Source organism: Quercus robur, chromosome 5 (genome assembly GCF_932294415.1).
Source record: "Quercus robur chromosome 5, dhQueRobu3.1, whole genome shotgun sequence".
Taxonomy (NCBI): domain Eukaryota; kingdom Viridiplantae; phylum Streptophyta; class Magnoliopsida; order Fagales; family Fagaceae; genus Quercus; species Quercus robur.
The window spans coordinates 61,888,360-61,903,458 of NC_065538.1; the positions used below are offsets into that span (position 1 = coordinate 61,888,360).

The following is a 15,099-nucleotide window of genomic DNA, read 5'->3' on the forward strand; positions in this document are numbered from 1 at the left end:
TTGCAGAGGTTTGACTCCCTCATGATTGAGGTGTGCTAATTATAGTGTATCCAGTCTTGATTTCAATTGGGCAATTGATTTCCTATATTACAACCATAACATTAATATGATATATATATTTAATATATGTGATCTTATTATGATGTTCTATAATGCACACATCTTTTTTTTTTTTTTTTTGAAATTTTAATTTGATTCTCTTGCAATTGCCTGGTATGTGGGGATGGATGTCAAGGTCTGGCATAATCTCATCTAGAGCTCAATCAGTTTTAATAAAGTATCTCAAATAATCTCCTTTTTGGAAATGCATTTATGTAAGGAGCAATGTACCAACATTCTTTTTATTTGAAACTCTACCCTAAGGCATCTATATTGATTACTTAAAAGTTAATGATTTTTTTTTTTTTTTGGATGCAGTATGATTGGAGAAGTGGACGAGCTATAATGCAAAAAAAATCTATGCCATCATTTCAGATTGAAATGAAATTCAAACATGACTACCATAAAACTTAAAATACGTGAATAAATTTTTGGGATATTAAAATTTGGTAGGACTATTTTAGACATAGCACAATGGAATATTTTAGGAATCATAAAATTTCTTTAGAATTTAATTGAGAGAGCGATAGTAGGGGGTATTTGCTAATTTCTAAAATATAAAAGGGGAAATTGTTTGGTTTTAAAGTTTAGGGGGGGAATTGTGAACTACCCCAATATAAAGGAAGAGAAGGGGGGGGGGGGGATACATTTTCCCCAAGTTTTTTTTTTTTTTTTTTTTGTGTAAAACTAATTTTCTTTTTACTTAAAGTGGTGCATAAAAAACACAAAAACAAAAAGCTAATCCAAGACAACTGTGTGTGAAATATTGGATTTTGGATCACCAAAGTTGAAAGTTCAATTAGTGTATAAAACACTATGAAGGTTTAGACCCCCAATTAACAAATTATCAATTCAACCTTAATATCAAACAATTAATGTGAATATGAACATAAACTTAATACAGAATTGATAAACAATTTAAACCAAATAAAATCACATCCACAGCAGAAATTAAATGGCAAAGATTAAAGGGAAGAGAGATGCAAACACTAAGACAACACAACGATATGTTATCGAAGAGGAAACCGAAGCCCTCAGCGTAAAACCTCTCCGCCGCCCTCCAAGCGGAAACTAATCTACTAAAGAATGTAGTTGGGATACATGAAAAACAGAAGACCCTCCAAGCCTAATCTATCCAATGTACCTAAGCCCTCCAAGCTCCTACTCCAACGAGGTTATGCCGAACCTATTTCTTCTTTAGCTTGCCGGATTCCGCTACTTGACCATAGCATCAACCAATATGAAATTGGTCCCTTCTTAATTGCTTCCCAAAGCACTAAACAGCCTTCTCACAAATATGGGTATGGTGAGAAAAGGTTTTGGTAGTGTACCTCTTAAGGATATAACAATGGAGAGGAAGAGAGTAAAGAAATTTGAAGAGTCTCAATGTGAAGATTGTGGATGAATCAATTTTGTTTTTCTCTAGAATTTCTCTCTCAAAATTCTCTCTGAAAGCTCTCATATTTTGTGGGTATAAGGGTCTATATATAGTGGGGTGAGAAAGGAATGCGAATAGTCAGTTTTTCCCAAATAGGGTGGTCTGGCAACTTGGCCTTGCGATTGGACTGAGTTGCGAGTTCAAGTCGCGAGCTAACGGCCTGGCCAGCCTGGGACTTTTGTCCTGTAGTGCAACAGCTGGCATGACTCTTCAGCTCCCCTACATGCTTCACACGTGTGCCAGCTTTGGCGGCTTGCCAATCGCGAGTCAGCTGCGAGTCTCTGCATCTTTGCACAATCTTGAGCATTTCTTCACACTTTTTCACTCACTATCCTTACATGATTCCTACCTAAATACAGGGTTACTAATTGCTAAAATACAAGCAAATTTGACATGGAATAAAACCAACAAGATGGTTGATAAAATTCAACCTTACAAAAGTTGACTAAACCAAAAAAGAAGTTTAGGAACACAACAAAATGTCACAACATTTTTTACAATACCTTTATTTTTAGTTGTGTTTGTAGTCAGTATAATTAATATATATATATATATATATATATATATATATATATATATATATATATATATAGACCCATAAGAAACTTACACCTCAATGGTTGTGAAAATATTTGAACAAATTAAATGTTACAACATTTTCACAGTACCTCTATTTTCAGTTGCGGTGGGTTTTGGTTTGAAATTTTATTTTAATTATGAGGAATTGACAGCTTAGCAGTTTTGAATATATTGTAACAACAACAAAATGTCACAACATTTTCGCAATAAATTAGTTTTTAGTTGTGGTAGGTCCTAGTCTGATATTTTATTTTATTTTGATTTATAAGGAATAATATCTCAACAATTGTAAAAATATTGTGACAAAAAAAATGTAAAAATATTTTCTAATAAATATTTTATTTTTTTGACCTACAAAAAACTAACAGCTCAATAATTATGAAAATATTGTGACAATTTGTTATGTCGGTATAACTACTACCAAACCAAAACACTATGTCAACACATATAATTTTTTTAAAGCAAGCTCAAATCAATGTTAGTACATATAAATATTTATTAAAAAAAGAAAAAAGAAAAGAGGTGAGCTAAAACGGTGAGTTTTGGCTCATCAATTAACTAAACCAAAATGACTGTAGCAAGGGCTCTTTGGCCTATTTATAGGTGTTGCAGTTAGTTTTTTTTTTTTTTTTTTTTTTTTTTGGGTCTTTTAAAATTAATTGGTAGCCTTTGTTTCTCCTTAATATTAAAGTTTTGCCTTCCTCATCCAAACTCACCGTTCTCACGTTCCGGCTCAACAAAAAGACAAAACTTGTCTAAATCAAATTACTGTAGATAAGACTCTTCACACTTTTCATTATAGTTATTAGAAAAACATATAATTTCAAAGTAATTTTTTAAATATAATTTTTGGCATAAGATGTGTAACAATTAAGTTTACTAATAAGGAAAAAACCCAATCTAGTTTTTTATTTTATTTTTTATTTTTTATTTTTTTTATGTAAAATAAAATTCTACTCTAATCTAATTTAAATAAATAAAAAAAAGTTGTTGTAAAGAAATTCAATCACCAAAACTGTTACTACCTTATTGGCTTATCATGTGTAAGTTTTCCCCGTTTTGAAGAGTTGACTACCACATCCTGTATCATCTGTCCATCTTGAATATTTATCTATATTCCCTCTCTCTAAGCAATCTCATCATTATTTTTCTTCATCTTTCCCTTTTATCTTTGTCTCATAAATAACTAAATCATCTCATTACGGATGGAAAGACACCTCCAACCTACATCGCTTTAGACTTGTCGGTCCTGTCCCATTCACCCTACATAGGTTTTTCCAACCACAAAGAATGGATGGGCCCTCAACCCCATCACATCCCATTACCTTCCCTACAAATTACAAGATGAAACAAATGAATATATAATGTAACACCTAGAATTCTCCCTTGCTTCAAAGTCTCACCATGAATTTAATTAGTGAAAGTTACCATTCATATGAAATGAGGGAACACCATCTCAATGTATGATCAAAGTATTGAACAATTACTCATATATACATTATATTGAAGTTAATGCTAATGGCATAATGTGACTAGCATGAATGGAGATGTTGTATATAAGTACATTATTACAAATGTTATAGGTAGAGTGGGTAATTATTAAAAACTTTTGAAGTACAATAAATGCATACTTATTTCTCTCACATGAATAATGAGTCGTGAGAGTGTGTGGAGTGGTAGCTTAGAGTGTCAATGATATTTCCTTGGATGGATCGAGGATTTGCTAAGTCATACAACTTTTTTCTTATGAACTTTTTTTATTTTTTTATTTTATATATAGAAGAATTTCATATTAACTTATTACTTTTTTTTTTTTTTTAAGTAGTTTGGAGTTTCTGTTGTAATTTGTGATAGGGTATAATTTTGATGTTATTTGTTGTTGGTTATCCTGTGGCATGCAGTTTCTGCTCTTTGTAATTTGTATTATGTTGCTGTTAGAAATAAAACTCTATATTCATTAAAAAAAATAATTATATCGATATTACACTAAAAAAGAAAAAAAGAAAAAAAAACTATACGGATAGATATGGTGATACATTGATATATATTGACCATTATTTAAAACCTTATTTATTTATTTAACATCACAGAGATGAAAAGAGAGAGGTTGTAGTAAATTGATTATGCTACAAAATAGTTAGAACAAGATTTGTTGTAACTGATAAAAGGTGTCAAAAGTGAGGGTGAGGGAAAGGATGGTTGATATCTCAAAAGGGGACAAATGCATGCATGCCCTTGAAAGCTCTTTATTACTTTCCATCAGAAAATCATCAATCTTTTTCAAGCAAAGATTCTCAGAAATCAACGGATTGACAAAAAAGGAATTATCCTGATTAGCTTAATCCTCTAAATATAAGCTACTAAGCTAGCCTAATACACAAAAAAGTTCCTACTACTTCCTACTATAACTGTTATCCTCGGAGAAAACTATATGAAAGAATCTATTTCGAACATCTTTTTTTATTCGTGGACTTATCAAGCAGGAGCAAGAGATTCAAATCATCACTAAAGGAGGAGTCAATAACATGTCTAATGATTAAATTGTTTAAACTTTAAACCTTCATTCTTAGTGCATAATATATATTATAACAAGTTGTGAAACAATCATATAAGAGGGGAAAACGAAAAACATTTTTTTAATCATAAAAAGAGAGACTCGCTACTTTTCTTTTGGTTAAAGAACATGATCGCTATTTATAGAATAATTAATATGATTGGAGGTATTTACCAAATTTTTAAGTATCAATTAAGCAAACATGGTTCGACAACTTCAGACAATTAACAAACTTTGTTGATTGTGTGCAATGACGATTTTGAAGTCTATGGAAAACGGTGATTTAGCGTGAATTTGGATTGTACGTTTTGCGTTTTTTTAGTGGATCCCATAAGTATTGTTCACGGACAACTAAATTCAGCAAAATGCAGATTTTTAGGTAAATCTAGGTCTCATAGTACTATTCATATCTTTAAAAATTATTTTGCTATAGTATTTTTCATAATAAATTTTCAATTTTCAGTAAATAAGCGGTATCTAAACACAATAAAGTGTGCGTCAGGGATACACTTTCATCTTTTTTGGTCTACTGTTTGTGTGCATTTATCTTTATATCAACGGTAGCATTACTGTTTCAAGGGTCTCACATGCAGAATAGTAATATTATCCTCTCTGCCGTGCAGTAATATTATTGTTTGCCAGTCCACATTTAATATATATATATATATATATATATATATATATATATATATATTATAGTAGTTAAAAAAAAAAAATCAATCATCTTATTCTTTTTAACTTTTAGCTTTTATCTACATAATTTTCAACAGAAAGTTAAATAAGTTATTTCCAAGCGGATCTGAAATTTCTATGCTTTTGAATGAACATAAAGATAGGAAGTGAGAAAAGTGTGGAGTCATTTTTCGATTAATGGTGTTCAAGGTTTGCATTTGATTAAAGGAGTTGATTTTTATGAAGAAATTGTAATATGAAGGTGGAAAATGATGGTTTACTATCCTAAGGGTCGTGGCTTTGCAGAGTTTAATGGTACTCTTAACAATCTTAATATTCAAAATCTTTAGCTCTTTCTAGGTGACTTTCTGCATGCATTTGTGCGTTGATTCTTCTCTTTAGAGATGGAGGAGTTCAAAAACTTAGAAACAAATTGGGACTTCTAAATTTCAAAGTTATTTAACTCATATTCATCTCCCAAGATGATTTGTTAAGTTTACCCATTATAAAAATCAAGCAAACATTCAAAATTATGCATTAAAAGTTCAAAGTGTTGATCAACTTGTTCTATATGCCATTCGAATACTGATTTTTAGTGAAAGTGCCTGAATTCTAGGCTTGTTTTTCAACTTTATCCAATTTATTTGGACTTATTTTTGTTTTTAAGGCTTAAACCGATGAGATTTGGACATATAATTAACCGAAATGAATTCTTTTGAAAATCAATCATAATTAATCTTGCATAATCACATGTATATAACCTTAATCCCAAGAATGTCTCTCATTCGTTGAAACTTGACATGGCTTGATCATTCAATCTAGCAGTTCAATTTTTGCATCTGAAATGTCATTTTGATCATTAGGATTTATGATAACATGTAGAAACATGTTCTTACTTATCTAACAATTCAAATGACAAATTTCATTTTATGGATAAAATTACCCTTTAAAAATAATTATTAGTTGCAAAATGAGGTGTCTACATCTGCGAACTTTGGCCATGATCTTGCTGTTAAACAAATCACTTTGATTCTAAGGGAGTTTTCTCTACCATGGGCCTTAATGGTCCCTTGGGCTAAAAAGTCATCTTGATTTGGGCATGCTGGACCCATCCCACTCCAAAGAGTGAAAATAACGAAAGCAACAACAGTTGAATCAATCGCAGTTGAGGGCTCGGCCATGAAGCAGATAAGAGAGAACGTTTCATATGGTAGCTTTCAACATGAAAATCCTACTCTTTTTTTCTGTTCAATCCATAAGCAAAAAGAAGGTGAAAGCCCCACCATTTTCTCATACACTTGCTCCTTCACCCTTTTATTTCCACCTTTTTTTCCATCTTTTCCTAGTGTTTGCTCCTTTCATTATAAGATGCAGTGAATTAGTTGTAAACATCAAAGCAGTATTTGTACTCTTAAGGTGACATAACATGTGTACTTGAACTATAATGCGTGGCCAAGAATTTCGTTAGGGAAAGAAACAATGTCAATCTCATCTAAACCTTGAATCAGTTGAATGCCATTAGTAACACAGGCTCTAATACCTTCCTATTAGCCTTAAATTCTGGTCCTGCACATTCTTTGTAGTGTCAATTTAACTTAGAAAAGATTTCTGCATCAACTTCCATCAATACTTTTTTGAGCCCCCCCATTTATATTCCTGCAATCTCTGCCCTCAAAATCATTAAAGTTTTCTTAAAAACGTGTCACTGTAGATAAGACCACGAGCTGCACCAAGGCCTAACCTTTTTTTATTGTGCACATCAATTAGGCCAATCACAAAAGAACCAACAAAAAACAACCACTTGGTACTCTGACAGACAATAGAAGGTGTAGTTCTTCCTGTTTTATTGATGATCCACATTGTGAAAGTTCAAAAAAGTGTGCAGAGGTACATTCCAACTGTAAAGACTGGGCTGGCATTTTGGTTGCAGATGGACAATAATGGAGAGGATGGTCGAATAAAGTGGTCACATAAATCTACAACAAGGACAACCCTAAAGTTGGTAGAGGGGACAGAGAACCTCCCACAAGTGAAGGGCACCCCTAGCTTTTTTGGTGGGCTACCTTTTATAAGGCTAAAATCAATATTTGAATAATCAATTAACCGTGCAAAACTAAAGTAACAGTTTATAATACCCGAGGAAAAAGAATATCTAGCCGAACAAATAGTTTGTAAATTTCCCAAAGAGTGTTTCTATCTTTGGATGGAGTCATATCACTAAGGCTTATATATTCATAGATCACCAAAGAACTTAACCCTATGTAAAAGCCTTAGATTTATGGGTCATTTCGACCAACGAAACCACTAAATTTGGACATAGAATACTACAAATATACGCTTAATCTAGCCCAACTAAAGGCCTAGACATTAGAGCCCCCTTTTTTTCTTTTTTTACTTTAATCAAGAATGTACTAAAGGTGGACTACATATCCGAAGTCCGAACCCATTGTTATTGAGCTTAGCTCGGGTCCAACTTTAATAACTTTTTTTTTCCTGAATTAAGGTTTAATAACATGAAGTTGCAAAGCTTTTGAAGTAATTGTAGTAATTTGTTTGTATTTATTAGTACTATGCTACTTATGTTTGACAAACTGTAAAAAAAAGCCAATGATCACATTTGAAAATGGTATACATCGGTTTAAGCATGAGACTAAAAATAGAAATATCGGAGGCATGAAATAGTCCTTTCATGTCTAAATTTTAGCTACAATACAATAAGTTTAATGTACAGTGCACTACACCCAAAGGATAAACAAACTGCAACACAGGCTTTGCTGCAGTACTGTTTGGGAGGGCTAAACCAAAATATGTTTGCCTCTTGTGTCACTTGCATATGGACGAAGATTAGATGGTGAGTTGAATATGTAATGTTACATGACTTGATTAGTGATATAGCTATTGATACCATAATAAATGAATAAATAAAAATATATATAAAAGCTCGTCGAATCGTAAAGGCTGCTATAGGAATGGGTAATCCAGAAAATGAAGACAAATCACAAGTTAATTTTAGATGTTCCACCAATGACTAGCAAGAAAGATTGCAAATATTTTGGGCCAAATTTACATGCCACCTGCTCTTTACCTTCTAAGAGTTTATGGTGGATTGAAATATTTAAAGTTACATTAGTTTTTAAAGTACAGCCCACCCTAGAAGTTTATCGTTCAGTGTTAAATTAATGTGTTAGATTTCGTCATAATTATTAACATTTGAACAAACATTCACAGGAATCATTTTGATATCTACTTAAGTTTAACAAACAAACACCTCTTGGAACACCTAGAGGAACCTTAGTTGTACTCCTGGCTAACTTACAAATTGAAGATTGCCCTGAAATTACTGAGCTTTCGATGCTTCTTGAATGTGTTATACCTGAAATAATGCAAAAAATTCAAAACAGAAGAATGTATTGCATTAGGCAGAGCTGCAACTTTCCCAAACTAGAAAAACTGAAACCCACAAGCCTATCACAGCCAAAGATGGCCTAAAGAGATCTGTGCCACAAAGGTACTCTTAAATGCTTGATTATGGAGGTCAAACTTTAAAAATACAGTTTCTCTCATTCTGCACCTGCATAACCTTAAGTAATTTAAAATCAGATTTTGTGTAATGTTGAAGAAAATAGCAGCAACAAAAGGGATATTTGGAGAAAAGATGGTTTCATTAATAAGCATCACACTGCAGACATAATCAAAGTTTAAGATTTCTGCAGCTGGAGTGTCTTTTTTCTCCGTCTTTTACCAAGTCAAGAAATCATTTATGAAAGCATGATTACTTGCTTTTCAAATTATTATAGTTAATTCTTCGGACCTGAGGAGTTTTTTAAGATTCTTCAGACCTGAAGAGTCATATATACCCCCCAAAAAAATGAAGTATTGCCCTACTGTAAGTAGACTACCACTACCTCCCTTCTCAAAAACATCAATGGAAGACTACAGTGGTTCTATTCCTGGTAGATGTTTCTTAATTTTTAAGATAATATTTTTGTGTATCATTTAAGTAAAAACTGTGTGAATTCTATTTTAGCAACAGTAACAACAACAAAGTCTTAGTCCCAAAACTTGTGAGTTGGTTATGGATCCACAACAGACTAATCGGGGACCACATGTATTCTTCTCTCTATCTTAACCATTCTATTCTATCCAACATCATACCCACTATCACCTACTTAATTAACATATCATTACTACTATTGGATCAAATAACTCTTCCTCACTAGTACATTAATCGCTCTTCTTTGCACATGATCAAACCATCTCAAGAACTCTCCCTCATCTTTTCATCAATATGAAGTCGCCTCTATACTTTAAACGAATTCTTCATTTTGTATCTTATCTTTCCTTATATTTCCATTTATCCATCTTAACATTCTTATTTCAATTACACTTATTTTATGAACATGTTTCATAATAGTCCAGCATTTAGTACCATGTATTACTACTAGTCTTAATAGTAATCTTGTAAATTTTTTTCTACAATCACACTTTATTCTTGATGCATTTCTCCCCTTCATCTACCATACTCTTATCTTATGATTTACACCCTCTTTGATCTCTCAATCCTTATGAATTAGTGATTCAGGATATCAAAAATACTCACTTTTTCATATCTCTCGACCATCAAGTTTTACAACTCCAATTTTATTTCACCTTTTACTAAACATACACTCCATATACTGTGTTTTAGACCTATGTAACATAAAGCCTTTACATTCTATATCATCTACTAAAATTATATCCTCCAAAAGAAGCATATGGACTTCATCTCGATTGGTATAATAAGTTCATCAATAATTTTTGCAAAAAGATGTGTTTAGTTGATCCTTAATTACATCTCCTTCATACATATCCTTAATCATCTTAATATACTTTAAAGGAGCCCCTTTTCTCCAAAACCAACCACATAACCTCTTTATATATCTATTATATGTTTTCTCTAAGTCAACAAAAACCATCTTGAAAAGGTAATGATCATGATGATTATATCATATATAACCTTTATATTACAATTTATGCTTCTAATAATTCTTTTTTTATGATGACACTATTTATGCAAGGAAAGGGAAGCAAAATGCACTGCTCCTTTGTCATATTATTTTATGGCAAGTTCCTTCTAATTCCCTTTTTTAACTATACGAACTTTGGGGAAGAAGTTCCAGCCATAGATACACCCTAGGGACATCGTGGCAAGCACAATCACTTTCACACTTGGCATGGCCACAACTAACCTTGACCTATCAAAACAAAAATTGTTGTGATTGACCTTAATTCAGATGATGAAATGAGCAAAGACATTATCCACAAAAGGAGTGGATGTAATTTGTTCTTAGTTTGACATATAATTTGCATATTCTATTTGTTTTGCGAAATATAATTTAGTTCTTCTAAAAATATTCCTCAGTACATAGAGGACTATTATCAAGTGATGAACAACATAATAAGTTATCATCCTTCAGTCAAAGGGCAAAAACTTTAAAATAAAAATACAGAAACTCATGGACAGTTTAACAAGAAGAATAACTGCATACATGATACATCTGTTTTTACAATACTTAGAGGACTATGAGCAGGACTGCAGGGAAACTTTTCATTTAAAAACTGCAAGTACATGTAGAGGACGACAAACAATGACACGAACCAGAATAATCATCAATAAATTTTAGTATAACAGGTCAAAACATCCACTAAACAGTTACACAAAAACAAAAAAACAAAAAAACAAATATTAAAATTCAAACTGGGGAGCTAACGTATAAATTTAGTTCTCTGAACCTCTTTAGAGTAAAAACTGACAAAACATAAGAATAACTTGTTATATGTAAAAAGACCACATCAGTGACCTCAGGAGGACAACCACAAAATATGATTCTACTTAATTAAATCAAGGGAAAAATGAAAAAATGCAAAAAAAAAAAAAAAAAAAAAAAAAAAAAAAAAACCATGTGGTTTGGGTCAGTTTCATATACACCCATGTACTATCAACTTAATGTTATTAACTCATGTGGTTTGAGGAATGATGATAACTGCTCCGTCTGTCACACTTGCATCAACTGTGATGGATGGATTTTTGAATAAATTAAAACATAATTTATTTTAAATTTTAATATAATTCATCTTAAAATTATTTTTCTACAAATAAAAAAAAAGGTAAACATATGTTTAATTAATGAGAACAAATAATAAAATTTTGAATCCTGCCACAATTGAACCTTGCCAAAAACATTGATTACAAAAAACAAAAGTTTATCAATCAGAAAAATTTCTCACCATCTTACTACAATTAAAACTTTTATTAATTTTATTTTAAAATAAATTTTTTATAATAAAGCAATTGTGTGCATCACTTCCCATCCATCACAATAGATAGAAGTGCAACAGAGGGAGCAATTTCATCATTTCTCAAACTTCATTAGTTCATTAGTTACTCTAAATTGATGGTTGTAAGTACAGCGGTGTCATTGAAATAGGCCCAGACTGCATGAGATCTTTTTCGCATTTCGCTCTTTAATAAATGATTATGGAATAACGGGGACTTACACTGATAAAGCACTTAACAATGGTAGCACATAATGATGATGAAATAGTCAGATGGATATCCATCACTCTTGTAGCAAGAATAACACCCACTATGTTCCCAAATGCTCTTGACACTGAGGTGAAATGTGTCCACGCTCAACAAAACGTATCATAAGCCTATCTGCCTCCTCACATTTACCTTCTAGCATCAGTCTTTTACTCACCTTCTCGCATAACTTCAATTCAGGAATCAGATTCCGGTTGAACATGCGACAGGCCACTTTATATGCTGACAAAGGAATCCCTTTCCTCAAATAACTCTCCATAAGTATGTGACATGTTTTAGCGTCAATTCTTGAAGCTGTTCTCAACACCTTACCTAAGAGTTTATCCGCCTCCTCAAGATTTCCAAAACTACAAAGCTTTTCAATAACTTGATTATACACTGTTCTGCATGAATGTCTTGAGAGCATTTTCTCCAATAGTTTCAACAAATCTTCCACCCTACCCATCTGACAATACCTGTGGATAACTGTCCTGTATGTAACAGGAGTAGGATCCAAACCCTTCTTCAGCATCTTCATTGTAAATTCAGTTGCTTCTTCTATTCTACCTTTCTTCCCCAATGCATCTATCACTGTAGTGTATGTGACTACATCGGGGTGCTTGTTGTTAAGATACATGTCATCAAGCAATGATAGAGCAGCTTCCAAATCATCCTTCTGACAGTATCCATGAATTAAAGTGGTGAAGTTTACTACATTAACAGCACATCCCTTATTCAGACACTCCTGCATGAACTTTTTAGCCTCGTCCATTTTTCCTTCTCTGCAAAGAGACTGAATCAGTAAGTTAATTTCAACTGGGGTTGGGAAAAAGCTTTTTCTAATCATCTCCCTTACAATATCACAGGCCTCGGACAACTTCCCTTCCCTACGTAGACCATGCATCACAACACCATAAGTGATGGCATTTGGGGTCCACCATTCTTCTTCACTCACGTTCATCATCTCTCTAGCTTCTGATGACTTTCCACTCCGACAAAGCCCATGTAACAAGGCCGTATATGATACAGTGTTTGGTTTGCAGCCATTCTTGTACATCTGCTTAAGCATCTCTTTAGCTTTGTCCACCTTTCCTACCAGGCAAAACCCATTAAGAACAGCAGTGTAAGTCACAACATCAGGAAAGCAACCCTTTCTGAACATTTCATTTACTAATTCTTTAGCAATGTCAATCCTTCCAGCCTTGCAAAATGAATGAACTATTGCACTATACCCAACCTTATCAACACGAAAACCCCTCTCCTCTGCTTCCCTCAAAAACTTCAAAGCCTCATCTCCATGACCATGCTTGGAGAGCACGTGGATAAGAATATTGTAGGTAACCTGGTCTGGTATCAATTTACTATCCTTCACCATCTTATCCATCAATTCTCTCACTTCTTTAACCCTTTTCTCTTTACAGAGAAAACCCATCACTGTATAGTAGCTAACCTTATCTGGGTAGCATCCCTTCAGAGGCATTTCAGCGATTAGCTCAATAGCATCATCTATACGATGCAAGTCACAATACCCCTTGATCAAGCTATTATAAGTGACAACATTAGGTGTGATTTCAACAAGTTGCATTCGGGCCAAGAATCTCAATGCCTTTTCCAGTTTATTCCCCTTCACCAAAACATTGATTGCAGTGTTACATATTGACAAATCAGGATCAACTCCTGCTCTTTGCATCAAAGTCAAAACTTGCATTGCATTCCTCAACTTGCCTGCCCGACCATACGACACCATCACATAACCAAATGCTTCAGGCCGGCGCACAATACCCCTGCGGGCCATGAGCCGAAGAACCCGCCTAGCACCCTGACACAATTTAGTCTTACTAAGGACCTCCAGCATTGTATAGTAAACAATTGGGTCATGTCTGTACCGCCACTGCCGATCAGCCCAATAGAATAATTTCAAAGCAACCCGTTCATCTGCCTGAGAGCGCAGAACAGCACAAACTTGGCGAGGTTTAAGGCTTCTTAGTAAGTGCCTTAATTCCCCTTCAAGCTTTGGATTCCAAGCTGACCTAAGTTCAATCAACCTACAAATCTCTCTCACCAAAGGGTGTCTTAATTCATCCTCATCCAACTCAACTCTTCCAATACCTTCCCTTTGTTCACCATTTCTATTAAATGAATTCAAAACCATAAAATCATCATCATCATCATCATCATCACCATCCTCTCCTACTTCTTTGTCGTCATCATCATCCTCAAACTCTTTAGCCTCATCAAATTTATCAAAGCTAGAGTCTTGCTGGTCCCCATTATCCCAGGAACCCATTTGCCTAAATCTGCCATACCCATCATCAGTCTCATCAATTTCACCTTTCCCAGCAGGTTGACCTCTACTACTAGCAAAAGAGGTTCTTGATAAAAATGAAGAATAATATGCAACAAGTCCAATACAAGCTAATGGGTTTTCAAGGAAATAATAGCTAACCTCTTGCCCATTAAACTGACCACTATTGCCACAAACACATGTATGAAAATGTAAGAAAGCAATAAACTTATGAGGTTTTCGAATTCTAAAGTAGGAATTGAAGTTATATAACATGGCAGTATAGTTTGGAATCTGAAAGTAACAAATGTAAAGAAGTAAGAAAGGGAGCAAAGTGGGGTTTGCCTGGGAGCTTCCTTCTTATCAATGCTTCCTGCTGCTTCTCAAACCGAACAAAGACAAACAGAACAGAGCTCAAAACGTCACAGTTTATAGCAATGAGGCTAGACCGACGACAGCGTTTGTGTTGGATAGAAGAAGAAGCAGCAGCGGCGGCTGAGAGGGAGGTTTGGGAGGAGAGAGAGGTGAGAGGTGAGAGGATCGGTCTGGTCTGGTCTGGCCTGGTCTGGTATAAGAGAGAAGTGATGAGATAGGCTGAAAAAGAAAAAAAAAAAAAATTTAGTCACAGACTCACAAATTCCGTTCATACTCGGTCGGGAAGAAAATTCCGAAAAAAATAGTAAAAAAATTCAAAAAATTAAAAAACCTCTTTCCGGCATTATTTTTAGCCAAAACGGTATGAGATAGGCCAAAAAAGAGATAAAAAAATTTTAGTTCCGAATTCCATTCATACTCGGCCCGGGGAAGAAATTTTCGAAAAAAAATAGCAAAAAAATTCAAAAAATTAAAAAACCTCTTTCCGGCATTATTTTTAGCCAAAACAGGATGTGCGTGTTTTTAGAAAGCGATCT

At 33.6% G+C, this 15,099-nt stretch overlaps 1 protein-coding gene across 2 annotated transcripts; it reads right to left on the bottom strand.

Annotated features, from left to right (window-relative positions):
* Nucleotides 1-8,358: 8,358 nt before the first annotated feature.
* LOC126726585 (pentatricopeptide repeat-containing protein At3g04760, chloroplastic) lies at nt 8,359-14,790 on the bottom strand. Of its 2 annotated transcripts, none has more exons than XM_050431867.1 (2): nt 8,804-14,790; nt 8,359-8,715 (listed from the first exon to the last, which is right to left on the bottom strand). In XM_050431867.1, exon 1 carries the CDS (start codon nt 14,462-14,464, stop codon nt 11,969-11,971), a length of 2,496 nt encoding a protein of 831 aa, XP_050287824.1. In that variant the 5' UTR covers nt 14,465-14,790; the 3' UTR covers nt 8,359-8,715; nt 8,804-11,968. The 2 variants fall into 2 exon arrangements, with proteins under 2 accessions (XP_050287824.1, XP_050287825.1); XM_050431868.1 differs by having other exon boundaries at nt 11,880-14,789.
* Nucleotides 14,791-15,099: the final 309 nt, after the last annotated feature.